The 23860-nt window shown below is 39.4% G+C and overlaps 1 protein-coding gene across 3 annotated transcripts in view; it reads left to right on the forward strand.

Moving 5' to 3' along the window:
- MYLK (myosin light chain kinase) overlaps positions 1 to 23860 on the forward strand; it is a 245807-nt gene that overhangs the window by 181262 nt on the left and 40685 nt on the right. For 2 of the 3 annotated variants that reach the window (XM_056533517.1, XM_056533519.1), the window contains 3 exons: positions 6988 to 7038; positions 9558 to 9685; positions 11512 to 11665. In XM_056533517.1, coding sequence (XP_056389492.1) covers positions 6988 to 7038; positions 9558 to 9685; positions 11512 to 11665 — 333 coding nt within the window. The remainder of the gene's footprint in view (positions 1 to 6987; positions 7039 to 9557; positions 9686 to 11511; positions 11666 to 23860) is intronic. The other variant, XM_056533518.1, reaches the window with a different exon arrangement.

Raw genomic sequence — 23860 nt, forward strand, 5'->3', positions numbered from 1 at the left:
TTCTTTTATTGCTTTTAAGTGTCACATTTTGCATTTCTGGCACAATGGAAACTTGTCCTGTATAAACAGAGCGTTATGGTAAAGTGTGCGGGGAGAGAAGCCTTCATCTTGTTGCCGCTACTGTAGAGAATCCACCTCTCACCACGGAAAGTACAGTGAGCAAGAGATTACTCTCCGGGTGACATCTGTATATATACTGTCAGCGCCAGATCCTGAGCAGAGCAAATACCTGGGAAACACAGCGACAGCAAGAACCATGAAACCACGGCACAGTAGGAACGACAAGAAAAAGTGTTATTATTATTAATTCTTTCTTATTTCATTTATCACAACAAGAATGAGAAAAATGTAAGGATCTAATAAATACAATATAAAGACCAGAAATTACAGCCAGAAATGTCTTCAAATATATTCTTCTCTATAAAGAGCAGTATATATAGGAGCAGTATTATAGTAGTTATATTCTTGTATATAGGAGCAGTATTATAGTAGTTATATTCTTGTATATAGGAGGCAGTATTATAGTAGTTATATTCTTGTATATAGGAGGCAGTATTATAGTAGTTATATTCTTGTATATAGGAGCAGTATTATAATAGTTATATTCTTGTATATAAGGGCAGTATTATAGCAGTTATATTCTTGTATATAGGAGCAGTATTATAGTAGTTATATTCCTGTATATAGGAGCAGTATTATAGTAGTTATATTCTTGTATATAGGAGCAGTATTATAGTAGTAATATTCTTGTATATAGGAGGCAGTATTATAGTAGTTATATTCTTGTATATAGGAGCAGTATTATAGTAGTTATATTCTTGTATATAGGAGCAGTATTATAGTAGTTATATTCTTGTATATAGGAGCAGTATTATAGTAGTTATATTCTTGTATATAGGAGCAGTATTATAGTAGTTATATTCTTGTATATAGGAGCAGTATTATAGTAGTTATATTCTTGTATATAGGAGCAGTATTATAGTAGTTATATTCTTGTATATAGGAGCAGTATTATAGTAGTTATATTCTTGTATATAGGAGGTAGTGTTATATTAGTTTTATTCTTGTATATAGGAGCAGTATTATAGTAGTTACATTCTTGTATATAGAGGGCAGTATTATAGTAGTTATATTCTTGTATATAGGAGCAGTATTATAGTAGTTATATTCTTGTATATAGGAGCAGTATTATAGTAGTTATATTCTTGTATATAGGAGCAGTATTATAGTAGTTATATTCTTGTATATAGGAGCAGTATTATAGTAGTTATATTCTTGTATATAGGAGCAGTATTATAGTAGTTATATTCTTGTATATAGGAGCAGTATTATAGTAGTTATATTCTTGTATATAGGAGCAGTATTATAGTAGTTATATTCTTGTATATAGGAGCAGTATTATAGTAGTTATATTCTTGTATATAGGGGGCAGTATTATAGTAGCTATATTCTTGTATATAGGAGCAGTATTATAGTAGTTATATTCTTGTATATAGGAGCAGTATTATAGTAGTTATATTCTTGTATATAGGAGCAGTATTATAGTAGTTATATTCTTGTATATAGGAGCAGTATTATAGTAGATATATTCTTGTATATAGGAGCAGTATTATAGTAGTTATATTCTTGTATATAGGGGCAGTATTATAGTAGTTATATTCTTGTATATAAGAGCAGTATTATAGTAGTTATATTCTTGTATATAGGAGGCAGTATTATAGTAGTTATATTCTTGTATATAGGAGCAGTATTATAGTAGTTATATTCTTGTATATAGGAGCAGTATTATAGTAGTTATATTCTTGTATATATAGGAGGCAGTATTATAGTAGTTATATTCTTGTATATAGGAGCAGTATTATAGTAGTTATATTCTTGTATATAGGAGCAGTATTATAGTAGTTATATTCTTGTATATAGGAGCAGTATTACAGTAGTTATATTCTTGTATATAGGGGGAAGTATTATAGTAGTTATATTCTTGTATATAGGAGCAGTATTATAGTAGTTATATTCTTGTATATAGGGGGAAGTATTATAGTAGTTATATTCTTGTATATAGAGGGCAGTATTATAGTAGTTATATTCTTGTATACAGGAGCAGTATTATAGTAGTTATATTCTTGTATATAGGGGGAAGTATTATAGTAGTTATATTCTTGTATATAGGAGCAGTATTATAGTAGTTATATTCTTGTATATAGGAGCAGTATTATAGTAATTATATTCTTGTATATAGGAGCAGTATTATAGTAGTTATATTCTTGTATATAGGAGCTGTATTATAGTAGTTATATTCTTGTATATAGGAGCAGTATTATAGTAGTTATATTCTTGTATATAGGAGCAGTATTATAGTAGTTATATTCTTGTATATAGGAGCAGTATTATAGTAGGTATATTCTTGTATATAGGAGCAGTATTATAGTAGTTATATTCTTGTATATAGGAGCAGTATTACAGTAGTTATATTCTTGTATATAGGGGGAAGTATTAGAATAGCTCCTGTGCCCTCATCTTTTTATTTTTTAGAGGGTAGTAAGCCTAGAACCTTTTCTGCATTCTTCCCCTTTTTGCAGATACGTCCCAGCATTTGTCTTGAGTGTTTCCTTACGATTCACCATTAATCTTAACTTGAAATTCCACAATAAATGTTACAAAGGATTATGACATGTTAAAGCTACTGAACGATGCGCGCTGGCTTTTTTCTTCATGCGATCGTCTAAATATGGCATTATGTCTTGGAAAGTGCTGAGTCTTCTCCATAAATATCTCAATGGGAATTTATTGAGGGTCCTCCCCACAATGTGCTGGGAAGCATTTTCTTGAGTGGGTGACGGACCTGCCTTTTATGGAAGCAGACCCCAACACGAAGACTCTACAGACAGAGAGCTCAACTATTGGAAGCCGCTGCACATATGTTCATAGAGTAATGCATCCCGGGAGAAGATGCTGCACAGTCCCATAAACCTGTTTTTTCTTAGGACGTCAGCATCATAGCGCCCTCATGACATAAACATATCTTGATATAGGATTATTAATGGTTTACTCAGGTTCCTGTTGCATGTGTAGTGCAGATATTGTCATCAGTCAGAATATTCATTTTCCCTATAAACACAATGCGTATTTTCCTATTGGACACTACTACAATGTATCACTTCCATCATCCCTGACCCCAGGAGCTCACAATCTAATCTCCTATCACATACAATGTATCACTCCCATCATCCCTGACCCCAGGAGCTCACAATCTAATCTCCTATCACATACAATGTATCACTCCCATCATCCCTGACCCCAGGAGCTCACAATCTAATCTCCTATCATACAATGTATCACTCCCATCATCCCTGACCCCAGGGGCTCACAATCTAATCTCCTATCACATACAATGTATCACTCCCATCATCCCTGACCCCAGGAGCTCACAATCTAATCTCCTATCATACAATGTATCACTCCCATCATCCCTGACCCCAGGAGCTGACAATCTAATCTCCTATCACATACAATGTATCACTCCCATCATCCCTGACCCCAGGGGCTCACAATCTAATGTCCTATCATACACTGTATCACTCCCATCATCCCTGACCCCAGGAGCTCACAATCTAATCTCCAATCATACAATGTATCACTCCCATCATCCCTGACCCCAGGAGCTCACAATCTAATCTCCTATCACATACAATGTATCACTCCCATCATCCCTGACCCCAGGAGCTCACAATCTAATCTCCTATCACATACAATGTATCACTCCCATCATCCCTGACCCCAGGAGCTCACAATCTAATCTCCTATCATACAATGTATCACTCCCATCATCCCTGACCCCAGGAGCTGACAATCTAATCTCCTATCAAATACAATGTATCACTCCCATCATCCCTGACCCCAGGGGCTCACAATCTAATGTCCTATCATACACTGTATCACTCCCATCATCCCTGACCCCAGGAGCTCACAATCTAATCTCCAATCATACAATGTATCACTCCCATCATCCCTGACCCCAGGAGCTCACAATCTAATCTCCTATCACATACAATGTATCACTCCCATCATCCCTGACCCCAGGGGCTCACAATCTAATCTCCTATCACATACAATGTATCACTCCCATCATCCCTGACCCCAGGAGCTCACAATCTAATCTCCTATCATACAATGTATCACTCCCATCATCCCTGACCCCAGGAGCTGACAATCTAATCTCCTATCACATACAATGTATCACTCCCATCATCCCTGACCCCAGGGGCTCACAATCTAATGTCCTATCATACACTGTATCACTCCCATCATCCCTGACCCCAGGAGCTCACAATCTAATCTCCAATCATACAATGTATCACTCCCATCATCCCTGACCCCAGGAGCTCACAATCTAATCTCCTATCACATACAATGTATCACTCCCATCATCCCTGACCCCAGGGGCTCACAATCTAATCTCCTATCACATACAATGTATCACTCCCATCATCCCTGACCCCAGGAGCTCACAATCTAATCTCTTATCATACAATGTATCACTCCCATCATCCCTGACCCCAGGAGCTCACAATCTAATCTCCTATCACATACAATGTATCATTCCCATCATCCCTGACCCCAGGAGCTCACAATCTAATCTCCTATCATACAATGTATCACTCCCATCATCCCTGACCCCAGGAGCTCACAATCTAATCTCCTATCACATACAATGTATCACTCCTATCATCCCTGACCCCAGGAGCTCACAATCTAATCTCCTATCATATACAATGTATCACTCCCATCATCCCTGACCCCAGGAGCTCACAATCTAATCTCCTATCATACAATGTATCACTCACATCATCCCTGACCCCAGGGGCTCACAATCTAATGTCCTATCATACACTGTATCACTCCCATCATCCCTGACCCCAGGAGCTCACAATCTAATCTCCAATCATACAATGTATCACTCCCATCATCCCTGACCCCAGGAGCTCACAATCTAATCTCCTATCATACAATGTATCACTCCCATCATCCCTGACCCCAGGAGCTCACAATCTAATCTCCTATCATACAATGTATCACTCCCATCATCCCTGACCCCAGGAGCTCACAATCTAATCTCCTATCACATACAATGTATCACTCCCATCATCCCTGACCCCAGGAGCTCACAATCTAATCTCCTATCACATACAATGTATCACTCCCATCATCCCTGACCCCAGGGGCTCACAATCTAATCTCCTATCACATACACTGTATCACTCCCATCATCCCTGACCCCAGGAGCTCACAATCTAATCTCCTATCATACACTGTATCACTCCCATCATCCCTGACCCCAGGAGCTCACAATCTAATCTCCTATCATACAATGTATCACTCCCATCATCCCTGACCCCAGGAGCTCACAATCTAATCTCCTACCATACAATGTATCACTCCCATCATCCCTGACCCCAGGAGCTCACAATCTAATCTCCTATCACATACAATGTATCACTCCCATCATCCCTGACCCCAGGAGCCCACAATCTAATCTCCTATCATACAATGTATCACTCCCATCATCCCTGACCCCAGGAGCTCACAATCTAATCTATCATACAATGTATCACTCCCATCATCCCTGACCCCAGGAGCTCACAATCTAATCTCCTATCATACAATGTATCACTCCCATCATCCCTGACCCCAGGAGCTCACAATCTAATCTCTTATCACATACAATGTATCACTCCCATCATCCCTGACCCCAGGAGCTCACAATCTAATCTCCTGTCACATACAATGTATCACTCCCATCATCCCTGACCCTAGGAGTTTACAGTTTAACCTCTGTATCTCAGACACACACCAGGACAGTTTTATACGGAGTGAGTTAACCTATCAGGATACATTATGAGGACACGGGAAGAACATGCAGAGTCACTGCAGATGTTGCCCCCCTGAGCTTCTCCGCTGTCCGTATGATCTTCAGATGGAAATGTTTTGGCTCGGTTCTTATATCACATATTTATCAGGATTATCTCCAGCGAGGAGCTCACTAATTTGCACCAATTTCACTGTCTTTCCCCCATGTGGAGCTTTTTGATTCATGTCTAGTAAGTTTCCTGATCCCCCTCGGCATGCAGCTTCGCTAGAGCAGTCACACTGAATGTTTCATGATTCCGGATCAGTAGTCACCAGACTAAACAGAAGCCTTTGATGGTGTCGCACGAGCGCAAATCACTCTGAATTAAGACGATTCTTGTTCAGCTCTGAAGTCAATTTTATCATGTTATTTTGTCATTTATGTGAATGTTTTGGGGATGTTGTATCCTTTACTTTGGGCTTGGAAAATTGTTGGGGCTATTATTTATAATGCACTTTACCCTATAACATGTAGAGGATTTTCTTCCGAGCTTTTGAGCCTCATCATCATCTTCATCATCCTCATCCCTGATAACTTATTCTCTTACTTCGTTACTTTTTACCAAAACTCTGACTTATCATGAAGATCAGGTTCTTAAATAAAGCTTCTTCTTCTAATTGCATGCGTGTCCCCACTATTATAACCAGTGATGACATCATAATCTAAACTTCATCATTGCTGCCTGCAGGGGATCATGTCATCTTGCTGCCTTCCTTGTGATGCCTCTGCTGCATCAGCTGATCTTGTGACATCAGGCGGCCATGTTTGGTTGTCTTGTGTTTGAATGAGAGTCGGCTCCTCCAAGCATAGTCTCATTCTGGGCAAGCTTTCTCATCATTTCTACTAATCTCATCATTCTTCATGTCTAATATAGAGTTCATTTATGGAGCAGGCCATTGTTGCTGCTTCACAGGATTGGACAACCCTCCATTGCACGTCTTGACTGTCCCATCTGGGGATAACATGCTTGCCGATGCCTGGCTGAATCCTTCCTTCTATGTAGGATATAGTAAGCCCCCTTGTACCCCTTCCTGGGAGGTCTATAAGATCTATAATAAGTGCTTACACTTTCCTTCCAGATGAAGCCTTCATTAAGAGGAAGCCACCTCAGAAGACTCCCTTTAAATCAGGTAGAAAAATTGTCTTGCGCTGAAACATTGTATCATTTTTTCCAATCCTTAATTCAGCGATATCTTTGACAACTGCAACATTGTTCAGTTCTCACCACAATTATTTTCAGCCAGTAATTGAGCTTCAGCCTAGTTAACTCTATACAATGTGTATGAGACCCAACTGGAACTCGAATGGAGTCCATTGTCTGTGCCTTTTAGATATAGGACCAAGGCAAAGTGTAATAAGGTTACAAACTTATTTCAGTTGAATAGCTTGTTCCTAAAATCTCCCAAAATGTATATGTATCAGGACAACAGAATTGTGCTTTATGGGTAATTTGATCATTTTGTTTGTTCTATTCAGGATCAACCATATATTAATAATGCATAACCACTATTCATGAGATTGAGCATTGTTTATGAGGGATGACCACTATTCATAAGGCATGACCTTTATTGATGAGAGATGACCACTCTCCTTAAGACACTAACACTGTTCATTAGAAATTATCAATATTCATGAAGTATGACCACTGTCCATGAAGGATAGCCAGTGTATATAATGGATAATCACTATTCACGAGGAATCATCACTGTTCATGAGGGATGATTATTATTAATTATGGATGACCAATATTGATGACCAGTATTGATTAGGGATGACCAATATTGATGAATGATGACCACATTCCATTAGGGATGGCCACCATTGATGAAGGATAACCAATATCAATGATAAATCACCACGATTCATGAGGGATAATCACTGTTCATGAGAGACGGCCACTAATCATAACAGATGACCACCCTTGATGAGAGGTGACCACTGTTCATTAGGAATGGCCAATATTTATGAAGTATGACCATATTAATGAAGTATGACCACTATTTATGAGGGATAATCACTATTCATAAGGGATGGCCACTATTGATAAGAGATAACCACTCTTAATGAGAAGTCACCACTGTTACATAGTAGTTTATAATGTTAAAAAAAGGAGCCATCAAGTTCAACCCATATCCCTATTGTGTCCCTACTGTGTTGATGACCAGGAAGGCAATAAAAAAAAACTCTTTGAGGCTGATGCGAATTGCCCCATCTCCAAATATGGCATCAGAATAAATCACTTGATCAATGCTCTCCTTTCCTACAGTGCAGTGGTAAAATGTATTTCCATGCATTGTACATCTATGCCCCTTTTGATGCCTACCATGAGATTGGTGGCCAGATGTAAATTTACTAAAATTCCTAAGTCCTTTCTATGTCAGTGTTGGAAAAATCAGAATACAGGACATCCAGTGTTTCATTGTTCATTCGGAATGGCCAATATTCATGAAGTATGACCACTATTCTTAAGGGGTATAACCACTATTCATGAAGTATGACCACTATTCTTAAGGGGTATAACCACTATTCATGAAGTATGACCACTATTCTTAAGGGGTATGACCACTATTCATGAGGGATGACCACTATTCATGTGGGACGACCACTATTCATAAAGGCTATTACCACTATTCATGAGGGATGACCACTATTCATGTGGGATGACCACTATTCATAAGGGGTATAACCACTATTCATGTGGGATGACCACTGTTCATGTGGGATGACCACTGTTCATGTGGGATGACCACTATTCCTGAGGGATGACCACTGTTCATGTGGGATGACCACTGTTCATGTGGGATGACCACTGTTCATGTGGGATGACCACTATTCTGACCACTATTCATGAGGGTTGACCACTATTCATGTGGGATGACCACTATTCATGTGGGATGACCACTATTCATGTGGGATGACCACTGTTCATGTGGGATGACCACTGTTCATGTGGGATGACCACTGTTCATGTGGGATGACCACTATTCATGTGGGATGACCACTATTCTGACCACTGTTCATGTGGGATGACCACTATTCATGTGGGATGACCACTATTCATGTGGGATGACCACTATTCATGTGGGATGACCACTGTTCATGTGGGCTGACCACTATTCATGAGGGTTGACCACTATTCATGAGGGTTGACCACTATTCATGTGGGATGACCACTATTCTGACCACTATTCATGAGGGATGACCACTATTCATGTGGGATTACCACTATTCTGACCACTATTCATGAGGGATGACCACTATTCATGTGGGATTACCACTATTCTGACCACTATTCATGAGGGATGACCACTATTCATGTGGCTGAGTTGAATATGTATGCAGACCGATCAGTATTTGTGAGGTCTAATAAATACGTGATACTGGACAATGTTAATAAAGCCTGTCCTCTATACGTCCGACCAATCACAGGTCAAACCTATTACCCTGTGTCCAATCCCGAGTTCTTACGTCAGCGGTTTAGACCAATTTTAATAAGGTCTGAGAGTCCTGGTAAATATTCAGCCCAGGATACAAAAAGCTTCTGGAACTGTATGTAGATTATACTGTAAGTAAACCTTAATATTATAGAGCAAGAGATTAGAAGAAATATTGTTTTTGTCTTAAAAAATTGATTTTGTTTCTCCTGCAGTTTCTCCGCCGCAGATCCTTCAGTTCCCAGAAGACAGGCAGGTCCGAGCAGGAGAGTCTGTCGAGCTGTTATGCAAGGTTGGAGGGACTCAGCCCATCTCATGCATGTGGATGAAATTTAGGAAGGAGGTAACTTTCTGACATACTAATCAAGCTCCAAATGTAGGCAAAATTCTGGGACCAGATGGATTCCACCCACGAGTCCTCAGAGAGCTTAGTCTTGTTTCCAATGACTCTCTAATGACTGTCAGTGCCAGATAAAATGTGGTGATAAAATGTAAGAAATTATCACCTAGGTGATTACGGTAAATACTTCCAAACCTATTAAAGGAAAGATATATGAGGGGCTGTTCATGGCCTCCATAGAAAAATGTTGTTAGTGCAGTCAAATGAAGCGATCGCTAGAGGCCTGAACAGAGGAATATTTGGCTTTGGTGCAGTGTTTGAGGTGTTTCACACTTTGGTATAGGCCCCAGTCTGTCTCGTCGATGATGCAGGGAAAAATGTAGTCCAAAATGTGGTGCAGAATTTAAGATTACTTTTAGGACTTTTCCAATATATTAATAGTTTGTGTTCACGTACCCTAATGTTGATGGAAGAGATTGATTTGGGGGCAGATAGGAGGGATTATCTTCGGGGTATATTAAGTGGTTCTGATTGTACAGGAATTTGTTGGGGCAGTATAGGGTGATGGTCACTGGCTATATGGTCATGTTGGAGGGTGTGTTGGTTAGTGTTTCCCAACCTGGGTGCCTCCAGCTGTTGCAAAACTACAACTTTCAGCAGGCTGTCCAGGCTTGCTGGGAGTTGTAGTTTTGCAACAGCTGGTGGTCCACAGTTTAGAGAACTAGTCTCTAGAACAGTGTTTTTCAACCAGGGTGCCTCCAGCTGTTGCAAAACTACAAGTTCCAGGGTGCCTCCAGCTGTTGCAAATCTACACCTTGTTGCAAAACTACAACTTTCAGCATGCCCAGACAGCCTTCGGCTGTCTGGGCATGCTGGAAGTTGTAGTTTTGCAACAATTGGGGGCACCCTGGTTGGGAAACACTGGTGTAGATAATGGGGGACATTTATCAATGTTTGCTTATGTATTCCTTTTTTTAGTTATTTTTTTCTTACTATTTTTTTTTGCTTATGTGCGACTTATTTATCAACTGCTTTCAGCCTGTTGATAAATTTCGTTCACTTAAAGGGGTAGTCCAGTGGTGAAAAACTTATCCCCTATCCTAAGGATAGGGGATAAGTTTGAGATCGCGGGGGGTCCGACCGCTGGGGCCCCCTACGATCTCTCTGTACGGGGGCCAGGCTCTCCGGCCAGATAGCGGGTGTCGACCTCCGCATGAAGCGGCGGCCGACACGCCCCCTCAATACATCTCTATGGCAGAGCCGGAGATTGCCGAAGGCAGCGCGTCGGCTCTGCCATAGAGTTGTATTGAGGGGGCGTGTCGGCCGCCGCTTCGTGCGGGGGTCGACACGCCCCATTCGCGCGGGCTGTCGGGCCCCGTACAGGAGATCGCAGGGGGCCCCAGTGGTCGGACCCCCCGCGATCTCAAACTTATCCCCTATCCTTAGGATAGGGGATAAGTTGTTCACCACTGGACTACTCCTTTTAAGCACTTTTTCTTTTTTTGCTTTGGTAGCGGCTTTTTCTGCTCCATGTCTGAGCTGGAGTAAATTTAGTAGCTTTTTTTCATGCAATGCGACTTTCGCACTTGATAAATCTCTGACCACTGCAAGTCAAAAATCGCTTTTTGCTTTGGTAAGCAAGATTTGTATTTTTTGCTTAGGACACTGAACATGCAAAAAGTCGCAGAAAAAAGAGCGACTTTTTTGCGACAATTTTAAGCAAAAAAAGAAACCTACTAAATGCTTTGATAAATGTCCCCCAATGTCTGGGAGAAGCAGAGGGACACTTATTTTTTTTGCCCATCATTTTCTGCTCTTTTTACCATTAGATTAAAGAGAGTGAGTTCATTAAGATAGAAAAGACGGAGGACACCTGCAAACTGACCATCTCTTCTGCGCGGCAAGAACACTGCGGCTGCTACACTCTGGTTGCAGAAAATAAACATGGCTCCAAGCAAGCGCAGATCAATCTGACCGTGTTCGGTAAGTTCACACTCTGATCCTTTATCCCTCACATCAACGAATAATTTATTTATACGCATTACTAATGGCCGTATGTGGAACTCACAATCTGATTCTGTGTAAAGAGGTTGATATTCTTGTTCCTCCAAAAAGATCTCTAAGCCTTGTTTAATGATTCTGGGGGTCTCTGAACCTTGACCTCCACTAATACCATCTTATGAGGATAGAAAAACATGTTTTTGAGTCCCACACAGAAAACACATACTTTTTGCAAATGCACCGATTTATTCTGTAGGTGAATATTCTGTAGTATTGATTATTTTCTTATATATGAAGTGACCAAAAACTAGCAGTTTTTTTTAAGGCTGATGCCATTTACTGTGCGATTTCATTTACATTATATTTTAATAGTTCAGACATTTCCACAGCGATACCAAATATATTTATGGTTATTTTTCCCCTTAAAGACCACTGGGATCTGATCATCCAAGATGGCTGACGAAGGTCCCGTCAACTGCCTTCCAGCAGACCTAAGATGATTGCGATCATACTGATCAGTGCTATGCCTTTGCTTAGCACTGAACAGTATTAACAAGCTATGGATTGCTATAAATAGTCAATTGAGGGGACAAAAACAGTTACAAAAATATATAAAGTTTAAAAAAAATGTGAAACCCCCCCCCCCAATAAAAATTTAAATGGCTCCTTTTCCATGTTACCGCAAAAAGCGTAAAAAAAAATCAAATATATAAACATATTTTGTATCAGCGTGTGTGCAGCGTAAATGTCTGAATTATCAAAGTATAATGTTAATTATTCCGTACAGTGAACAACGTAAATGTAAAAAAAAAAAAAAAAAAAAAAAAAAAAGTCCAAAATTGCTGTTTTTGTGTTACATCACATTCCAAATATTTTTTTATAAAAAGCAATTAAAATGTCACACATACACAAAGGTGGTACCAATGAAAATTACAGATCATGGTAAAAAATTTGCCTTCATACAGCCTCATATACTGAAAAATGAAAAAGTTATAGGTGGTCAAATTGGGCACTTATTTTTTCTTTTAAAAGTTTTTAATATAAAGTATGTAAAATGGGGATCATTTTAATCTTATTGACCCACAGAATAAAAAAAAAATTCTATGTAAATATTTACCGTAAAATTTACAGTGTGAAAACAAAACCTTTCAAAATTAGCAAAGTTGCAGTTTTCTTTTCTATTTTCCCTCAAAAATATTTTTTTTTTGGTTTTGCCATAAATTTTATAGTTAAATGATGTCATTACAAAGTACATTTGGTCGGGCGAGGAGGAAACAATGAAAATGCAAAAATAAAATGGACTGTGTCCCTAAGGGGCTAAATGTTTTTAAATGTTAGCAAAAGGGGGTGTTTAGGTTTTCTATTATTTTATATACACTTTTTAAGTCCCCATTGGGGACTATTAAAATCAATCATTCGATTGCTTGTACTGTTCAGTTCCAAACCATAGCTCAACTATACTTGTACAGTCTGCCCGAGGTACAGAGGTAAGCAGAAGCCCTCTGGCTTCCATTTTAACTAAATGCGGTCGTAGCGCCGCACTGGTCCTGATCTGTCCCCCGAACCCACCGGCAAATGTCATTTACACTTTTAGATGCCATGATTGGCATTGATGCGGCATATAAAGGGTTAAATGCTTGTGATTGTTGATGTCCTGCATTAGCTCCAGAGCTTACTTCAAAGTCCCTTAGTGTGCACAGGGCATACATGTACACCCTTTATTGTTAAAGGGGTTCTCTGGGATTACAAAAACATATCTGATTTTTTTTCTAAAAACAGCACTACACCAGTTCTCAGGTTGTGGGTGGTATTACAGCTCGGCTCCAGGCACTTTAATGTAACTGAGCTGCTATACCATGCATTTACTGAGTTCAAAAGTGGCGCTGTCTCTGGAAGAAAGCAGTAGACCCATCGGAAGCACATCAGTCTTAAAGGGGTACTCCACTGCTCCAGTGTTCAGAGCATTTTGTGCCGAAAGCTGGGTGCGGGCTGCGGGGGTCATGACATCGTGGCCGTGCCCCTCATGACGTCATGTCACGCCCCCTCAATTCAAGTCAATGGGAGGGGGCATGGCATATGCCACGCCCCCTCCCATAGACTTGCATTGAGGGGCCGTGGCCGTGATGTCGCAGCCCACACCCAGTGTCCGTAACAAAATGTTCCGAACATTGGAGCAGTGGAGTACCCCTTTAAGGTCTGCTTTTTTTTTTCTTATCTTGCTGTACATCCCGATGGAGACATGAAAACGTCATGTGAATACAGCTTAATGGTGAAGTATCTCCTGCCCTCTGTATTCAGCACATCTCACAGTGAACACAAGTGACTTCACCATGTGTGGACTCCTCAGCGTCCTAATCTTTGGCCCGACATTCCGTTAATGATATCACGAAGCCCCTTTACAGCTGTTTACATGTAACGTAACATTATATAGGGTGAATTAGCAGCGAGACGCGCACAGGGTCAGCTTTGTTATAGTTTCTATTTATAACCTCATCAGTGTCGCAGTCACTTTTCCACCATTTATATTTGGAAACTGTTCCCACGAAAGCCGACTTAATTAAATTAACGGAACTGCTGGTCTGTAATAGAGAACAGGAAGTACAATAACATTATATTATTATTTACATAAACTCAGGGATGTATAGCCTTACAGGTTATATATTCCCGTCACCTGTCCCACTTTGCTTGTAGATTTAAGAATTAAAGTATAGTATAGCATTTGAAAAACTTTGGATAATTAATGCAAATCTTTTTTATTTTTTTCTATCACTTTATAATCATACAATAATACCGCCCATTTTGTACAAGAATATTACTACTATAATACTGCCTCCTATATATACAAGAATATAACTACTATAACACTGCTCCTATATATACAAAAATATAACTACTATAATACTGCTCCTATATACAAGAATATAACTACTATAATACTGCTCCTATATACAAGAATATAACTACTATAATACTGCTCCTATATACCAGAATATAACTACTATGATACTGCTCCTATATACAAGAATATAACTACTATAATACTGCCTCCTATATACAAGAATATAACTACTATAATACTGCTCCTATATACAAGAATATAACTACTATAATACTGCTCCTATATACAAGAATATAACTACTATAATACTGCTCCTATACACAAGAATATAACTACTATAATACTGCTTCCTATATACAAGAATATAACTACTATAATACTGTCCCTATATACAAGAATATAACTACTATAATACTGCTCCTATATACAAGAATATAACTACTATAATACTGCTCCTATATACAAGAATATAACTACTATAATACTGCTCCTATATACAAGAATATAACTGCTATAATACTGCTCCTATATACAAGAATATAACTACTATAATACTGCCACTTATATACAAGAATATAACTACTATAATACTGCCCCTATATACAAGAATATAACTACTATAATACTGCTCCTATATACAAGAATATATCCACTATAATACTGCTCCTATATACAAGAATATAACTACTATAATAATGATCCTATATACAAGAATATAACTACTATAATACTGCTCCTATATACAAGAATATAACTACTATAATACTGCTCCTATATACAAGAATATAACTACTATAATACTGCTCCTATATACAAGAATATAACTACTATAATACTGCCTCCTATATACAAGAATATAACTACTATAATACTGCTCCTATATACAAGAATATAATTACTATAATACTGATCCTATATACAAGAATATAACTACTATAATACTGCTCCTATATACAAGAATATAACTACTATAATACTGCCTCCTATATACAAGAATATAACTACTATAATACTGCTCCTATATACAAGAATATAATTACTATAATACTGATCCTATATACAAGAATATAACTACTATAATACTGCTCCTATATACAAGAATATAACTACTATAATACTGCCTCCTATATACAAGAATATAACTACTATAATACTGCTCCTATATACAAGAATATAATTACTATAATACTGATCCTATATACAAGAATATAACTGCTATAATACTGCTCCTATATACAAGAATATAACTACTATAATACTGCCACTTATATACAAGAATATAACTACTATAATACTGCTTCCTATATACAAGAATATAACTACTATAATACTGCCTCCTATATACAAGAATATAACTACTATAATACTGCTCCTATATACAAGAATATACCTACTATAATACTGCTCCTATATACAAGAATATAACTACTATAATACTGCCCCCTATATACAAGAATATAACTACTATAATACTGCTCCTATATACAAGAATATAACTACTATAATACTGCTCCTATATACAAGAATATAACTACTATAATACTGCCTCCTATATACAAGAATATAACTACTATAATACTGCCTCCTATATACAAGAATATATCCACTATAATACAGCTCCTATATACAAGAATATAACTACTATAATACTGCTCCTATATACAGGAATATAACTACTATAATACTGCCCCCTATATACAAGAATATAACTACTATAACACTGCTCCTATATACAAGAATATAACTACTATAATACAGTTCCTATGTACAAGAATATAACTACTATAATACTGCTCCTATATACAAGAATATAACTACTATAATACTGCCTCCTATATACAAGAATATAACTACTATAATACTGCCTCCTATATACAAGAATATAACTACTATAATACTGCTCCTATATACAAGAATATAACTACTATAATACTGCTCCCTATATACAAGAATATAACTACTATAATACTGCTCCCTATATACAAGAATATAACTACTATAATACTGCTCCTATATACAAGAATATAACTACTATAATACTGCTCCTATATACAAGAATATAACTACTATAATACTGCTCTCTTGGGATGTGGAATGGATGAGTGTTGCTATAATGTAGCTTTCCCCTCCATCCTCCTTAAGGGTCTATTCAGACGTACAGTATCCTGCGCAGGATTTGAAGCGGTGTTCTGTCATTTAGTTTACATCAAAATCTGCTGCAGAAAATCCTGTGCATCAAATCTGTGCAGAATACTGTACGTGTGAATAGACCATAAAGGGGTTATCCATGACTAGAAAAAACAGGTCTTCAGGTTGTGTCAGGTATTTCAGCTCAGTTCTATTAAAGTGAATGGAGCCAAGTTTTAATACCAAGCACAACCTGAAGACCGATGTGGTGCTGTTTTTGGAAGAAATTAGCTCTGTTTTTTTTTCTAGCTCTGGATAGTCCCTTTAATCCTCGGAGTGTGAATTGTCTTCCAGGAATTTCCCATTATTTATGTCTTCTGTTGTATAAATTCTGGAAATTTTGCTGCATATTTTCAGAGAACTTTGTGATGCTCAGTCTGTGACTTGTTCTGTAAATCTTTGGATGTGATCCCAAGTATTTAGGGCCAGTAACATTTGGGATGAAGTGTCATGTGTTAAGCAGTGAAGCGCTGAATAGCATTTTATTCTCTGGTTGGGTGGATATTCTGGGCACTGAGGAGGAGGATGGGAGCAGATGATGAGACCTCACATATATCCTGGGGCAAGAAATCCATCTAGGGGGGCAAACTAAACATTGCAGAGTCTTGAGCCTTAAAGGGGTACTCCGGTGGAAACATTTGTCTAATCAACTGGTACCAGAAAGTTAAACTGATTTTGTAAATTCCTTCTATTTAAAAATCTTAATCCTTCCAGTACTTATCAGCTGCTGTGTGCTCCACAGGAAGTTGTATAGTTCTTTTCTGTCTGACTACAGTGCTCTCTGCTGACACCTTTGTCCATGTCAGGAACTGTCCAGTGTAGAAGAGGTTTGATATGGGGATTTATTCCTGCTCTGGAAAGAGGTGTCAGCAGAGAACTACACAACTTCCTCTGAAGCATACAGCAGCTAATAAGTACTGGAAGGGTTAAGATTTTTAAATAGAAGTTATTTACAAATCTCTCTGACTTTTTGGCACCAGTTAATTTAGAAAAATAAAAAATGTTTTCCACCGGAGTACCCCTTTAACCTCTTAACGATGCAGGTCGTAAATGTACGTCCTGGTAAGGGGGTACTTAATGCACCAGGATGTACATTTACGTCCTATACATAACTGCAAGCATCGGAGCGATGCTCGGGTCATGCGTGGCAGGTCGCGGCTGCTGATAGCAGCCAGGGACCCGCCAGTATTGGCCAACATTCGCGATCACGGGGATGTCCGCCATTAACCCCTCAGATGCCGTGGTCAATACATATCAGGGCATCTGCAGCGCTGCTGTCACTTAAATGGATGATCAGATGGACCGCAGCGCTGCTGTGGAGATCCCATCATCCAGAACGGCAGACGGAGGTCCCCTCACCAGCCTCCACTGCCTTCCACGGGTCTTCTGCTCTGGTCTGAGATCGATCAGTGTTATGCCCTATGCATAGCACTGAACAGTATTAGCAATCGAATGATTGCTATAAATAGTCCCCTATGGGGACTATTAAATTGTAAAAAATAGTAAAAAAAAAATATATGAAATCCCCTCCCCCAATAAAAATGTAAATTGGCCGTTTTTCCCCATTTTAACCCCAAAAAGTGTAAAAAAATAAATAATTTTTTTTTTTTATAAACTTATTTGGTATCGCCGCGTGCGTAAATATCTAAACTATTAAAATATAATGTGAATTATTCTGTATGGTGAACATAAAAAAAAGTCCAAAATTGGTGCTTTATTTATAACATTTTATTCCAAATAAAATCGATAAAAAATGTATTAAAAGTTTTATATATGCAAATGTTGTATCAAAAGAATTACAGATCACGGCGCAAAAAATTAGCCCTCATACCGCGGCTTATATGGAAAACTGAAAAAGTTATAGGTCAGCAAAATAGAGGGATTTTAAACGCACTAATTTGGTTAAGGGGTTAACCCCTTAAGGACTCAGCCCATTTGGGCCTTAAGGACTTTAAGGACGTTTTCATTTTTCCTCTTCGCCTTCTAAAAATCATAACTCTCTTATATGTTCATCCACAGACTAGTATGAGGGCTTTTTTTTTGTGCAACCAGTTGTCCTTTGTAATGACATCACTCATTATATCATAAAATGTATGGCGCAAAAAATACTATTTGTGTGGGGAAATTGATAAGAAAACAGCAATTTAGCAAATTTTGGAAGGTTTCGTTTTCATGCTGTACACTTTACGGTAAAATAGACCTGTTTTCTTTATTCTGTGGGTCAATACGATTAAAATGATACCCATGATTACATACCGGTACTTTTCTATTATTATACGGCTTAAAAAAATTGCAATCCTTTTAACCCAATGAGTGCATTTAAAATCCCTCTATTTTGCTGACCTATAACTTGGCTGCAGGGGTGTCTCACCTCGGCCACTGATTGGCGAGCTGCAATTCCCTCAGCTGATGAATCTATGCTCTGCAGCTTGGGGGAAAGCTGTGTCCCTGGCCGCAGACCGGGCGCCCAGATACCGGAGCCAAGAGGGGGCGGAGGAAGTGTTTATTGTTCTGTCAGGCAGTCTGGGGAACTGGACAGCCCCTTTAATAGTTTATATTGGGGACCATCAGTAATTAAAGTCTCCGGTCTTCTGTAATTAGAGCTTAAACGGTACCTTTCATCAAAAAAACTTTTGATATATTATAGATTAATGTAGGCAGAATAACTTTCCAATAGCATGTTATTTAAAAATATGCTTCTTTCTATTTAATTTTCCACTTTGAAAAATGACCACTAGGGGTCTCCCTACCAGTCCTTATTTATAGATTTCAGACTCATGAGTCCTAAATCTCAAACTGCAGCCGGAACACAGACAAACTCAGCACTGCTCACTGGCAGGGAGCAGTGTTTGCTTGTCTGTGTCCCAGCAGCAGTCTTAGATTTAGGACTCCAGCATGAGTCTGAAATGCTTGCTGCCAGGACTGGTAGGGAGACCCCTAGTGGTCATTTTTTCAAAATGGAAAATTAAATAGAAAGAAGCATATTTTTTAATAACATGCAATTGTAAAGTTATTCTGCATACATTACTCTATAATATACCGTATCAAAAGTTTTTTTTTGATGAAAGGTACCCTTTAACTATTAAACAATGGAAACTAGTGCAACTTTCTTATAGTCTGTTTTAATTCCGTAATATTTACGAGATCCCTGCTTGCTGTAAGTAAAAAGGAACTTCCTTGTTTAGGCTTCTTTCACACTACATAATAACTCAGTTTTCTAAGTTCCGTCAGAAAATCGGCAATAAAACGGCAGTTGCAAAATCCTATACACCCGTTAGAAAAATCCCATAGACTATAATGGGATTTTCTAATAGTCTTTTCAACCCGTTATAGCCCGTTATTAATAATGGCCTTTATTTTGTGACAGAAGATAGTAACTGGAGAAATACTTAATTATTAATAACGGGTTAAAACGGCTCCTATCCCATAGACTATAATGGGATTTTCTAATAGTCTTTTCAACCCGTTATAGCCTGTTATTAATAATGGCCATTATTTTGTGACGGAAGATAGTAACTGGAGAAATACTATCTTCCGTCACAAAATAATGTCCGTTAATAATAAACGGGTTAAAACGGCTCCTATCCCATAGACTATAATGGGATTTTCTAACGGCCATATAAGATTTTGTAACTGCCGTTTTACTGCCGATTTTCTGACGGAACTTCAAAAACTGAGTAATTATGTAGTGTGAAAGGGGCCTTACAGAGGCCTAAATCTGTCATCACCTAGTCTTGCTCACAATAAAGAATGCGTTGTTACTATGTATCACTGTAGACAATCCTCTCTGCACCAGATACATAGCACATATACACTGATACATTGTAACAAGTCCATCAGCTATGTGAGCAGACAATGAAGCTTTATTTAAAGGAGACTGGACACCGGCCCTTTAAGTTTTCATTTCACAACTTCTCTCGCACCATATCATTTGTAACATATTTGTAAATTGCTTCATTGACCAAAAATAAGCAGAAAAACAGCTCTTAAGTCTTGGCCACTTTATGTTTGTAATTTCCTGCCAATCTGCTGTTCCCTGCCTGTTGTCAGGGGAAATCTGTCTCTAGTAACAATTAAATCAGAACACATTTACAGGAAGTGGTGACAGGGTTAACCATGTGTTGTGTGATCATAATGTGAACGGACACCAACCCACTGATCAGTCTAATCACTTCACTCGGGTGAAGCAATGATGAGACTTCGCCTCTTTCTCTCTCTGCAAAGCCAGAGGATTCATGGGTAACTTAGGCATCATTAGGAAATAATTTCAGTGATGGGATTGCAATACGTATGGCTAAAAACTGTGGCTGCCACATTAGCTAAAACAGGTAGGCACAAGACATACACAAGAAACACTCTACATTATTCTCTATATAAACTAGACTGTTGAGACCCAATTAGCTCCTAGCAGGCTATAACTACCCCTCCCCCTTACTACAATAAATACTTAAATAATAACTGACACAACAACAATTTAACTTTTCCGTGGGTGGGGATCGGCCACAGCTTTATTTATAAAATTACTTATATAAATAACAATTTAACTGTAACAAAGACACCGATTGGCTTCTTACCAACCCGAGAGGTGCTGCCACACCGTCCTGTGTGGAGGTCTACCCCGGGTTGACCCCGCTTTCACCGTCTTCTTACCGCCAAGCTGTGACTTACAATAAACAAAGATACAAAAAGGGAGGGAGGGAGGGCAAAACTCCGGGTCCTGGGCAGATTGAGGGGGGAAGGGAGGCACCACAGCTATAAATACCCAGGGGAGGGCCTCTGAAAGCCCGGGAAACTATTAAACCCCTGATTGGTGCACTCCTTCCCCCCCCACCCATGGGACATACCACTGTAGCCATTTGCAAGTTTTACAGGCGGGGGAGGGGGCTAAAAACCTTGCCTGTATATTTCTTAACCTCTTACTGCTCACCAGTCAGGGGGCAAGCTAGTTATGCACAGCTTGCCCCTCCATGCTTCTTTTTATAAACAAAAAGCAAGAATTGGTCACTGCCAGTTTACACCTAGAGATGCATATTGTACTTCTTTATCCTATGGGATGCCCATTCATTTTTTTGGGTGCCACGTTATTCAGTGACGCTGCAGAGGAGCTGAATGCTTGGCAGATGCGGACCCCCCACATCTCCTCATCCCCAGGGGAGGCGGCTGCTGATCAGTAGGGTAGATGCCTGTAGTTGGAATGACAATAATGTCATCCGGATCTTTCGAAACGTTTTATGTTTATATAGTTCCTGAAATGTTACTTAAAAACCAGAAACAATGTCCATTAATATTGTTTATTGTGTATTTCTGAAATCTGTCCATTAGCCTCATCCGCTCCCTCCATCGTGACAGACGCGGGTCCCTGCGTGGCCCCCGGGAATGTTTGCGGCTGTGTTGTGAGAAGCAGCGTCCCAGACCCCGTCTGCACTAATGCACTTAGCGCCTGTGACCTTTTAAGGCTCGGTTTCTCTCCCAGAGCTGAATTTTAAGTTGAGATTCTGCCAGGGTCGAGGCATGGCCCCTGTCCAAACTGGCTCTAGACACACATGAAATAGCTGCTCCGGCTGTACAGGGGAGGGGGGCTTCCTATATCCATTATCTCCGATCTGTATAATCTATTAGCAGTGTTCCCCATCCTGTGACTTTCCAGCTGTTGCTAAACTACAACTCCCAGCTTAGGCAGACTGGGAGTCGTAGTTTTGCAACAGCTGAAGAGCCACAGGTTAAGGAGCACTGATCTATAGTCTATAACAGTGGTCTTCAACCTGCGGACCTCCAGGTGTTGCAACATCTGGAGGTCCGCATGTTGAAGACCACTGGTCTATAATATGTGCATTGTGACTTGTCATGTGATAGAGAGCCTATTGACAGAATAGGGATAAGTGACTGATCGCTGGGGGGTCCGACCTACCCAGATTAGACAAGTGATAGGGGATGTGTTTTTTTAGGGCTGGAATACCCCTTTAAAATTTCTAGTAAACGCTTGAAAAGTCCTGAAGCTCCTGAGTTGTTTTTCTCAGCTGCATGCTGGGAGTTGTAGTTTTGCAACATCTGGAGGTCCGCATGTTGAAGACCACTGGTGTATAATATGTGCATTGTGACTTGTCATGTGATAGAGAGCCTATTGACAGAATAGGGATAAGTGACTGATCGCTGGGGGGTCCGACCTACCCAGATTAGACAAGTGATAGGGGATGTGTTTTTTTAGGGCTGGAATACCCCTTTAAAATTTCTAGTAAACGCTTGAAAAGTCCTGAAGCTCCCGAGTTGTTTTTCTCAGCTGCATGCTGGGAGTTGTAGTTTTGCAACATCTGGAGGTCCGCATGTTGAAGACCACTGGTCTATAATATGTGCATTGTGACTTGTCATGTGATAGAGAGCCTATTGACAGAATAGGGATAAGTGACTGATCGCTGGGGGGTCCGACCTACCCAGATTAGACATGTGATAGGGGATGTGTTTTTTTAGGGCTGGAATACCCCTCTAAAATTTCTAGTAAACTCTTGAAAAGTCCTGAAGCTCCTGAGTTGTTTTTCTCAGCTGCATGCTGGAAGTTGTAGTTTTGCAACATCTGGAGGTCCGCAGGTTGAAGACCACTGCCTTATAGTTACACCAATATAGGGATCCTTTTATACAAACCATGTTACAAATAGCACCACTACTGTTCTCTTGTGTGGCTGAGGGGCCCCCATAGGTAGCGGGGCCCATGTGTGACTATGACTTTTGCTTCTCGCTGTTACAGAAGGACTAGAATACCTGGGTTTGTGGACTTTTTAAATTAGAAATTAGGAAGTGGCCTCCATTACAGAACTTATATAGGGGGGGGGGGCATACCAGAAACTGTACCTCCAGATATCAGCAGCCTTTGGACCCCCTATAACTACAGCCCCGATATAGAGAATAAGCTGGAAGCTCCTGTGTCATGTACTGGAGCCTCCTCAGATGCAACCTGTGCCTCCCCTGCATTACACCACTGGAGACCCCCTCAGGTGCATGCATCTGCCTCCTGTGCATGCCCTATAGCAGTGTTCTTCAACCTGTGCCTCCCCTGCATTACACCACTGGAGACCCCCTCAGGTGCATGCATCTGCCTCCTGTGCATGCCCTATAGCAGTGTTCTTCAACCTGTGCCTCCCCTGCATTACACCACTGGA

This window comes from Hyla sarda, chromosome 8, assembly GCF_029499605.1.
Source record: "Hyla sarda isolate aHylSar1 chromosome 8, aHylSar1.hap1, whole genome shotgun sequence".
NCBI lineage: Eukaryota > Metazoa > Chordata > Amphibia > Anura > Hylidae > Hyla > Hyla sarda.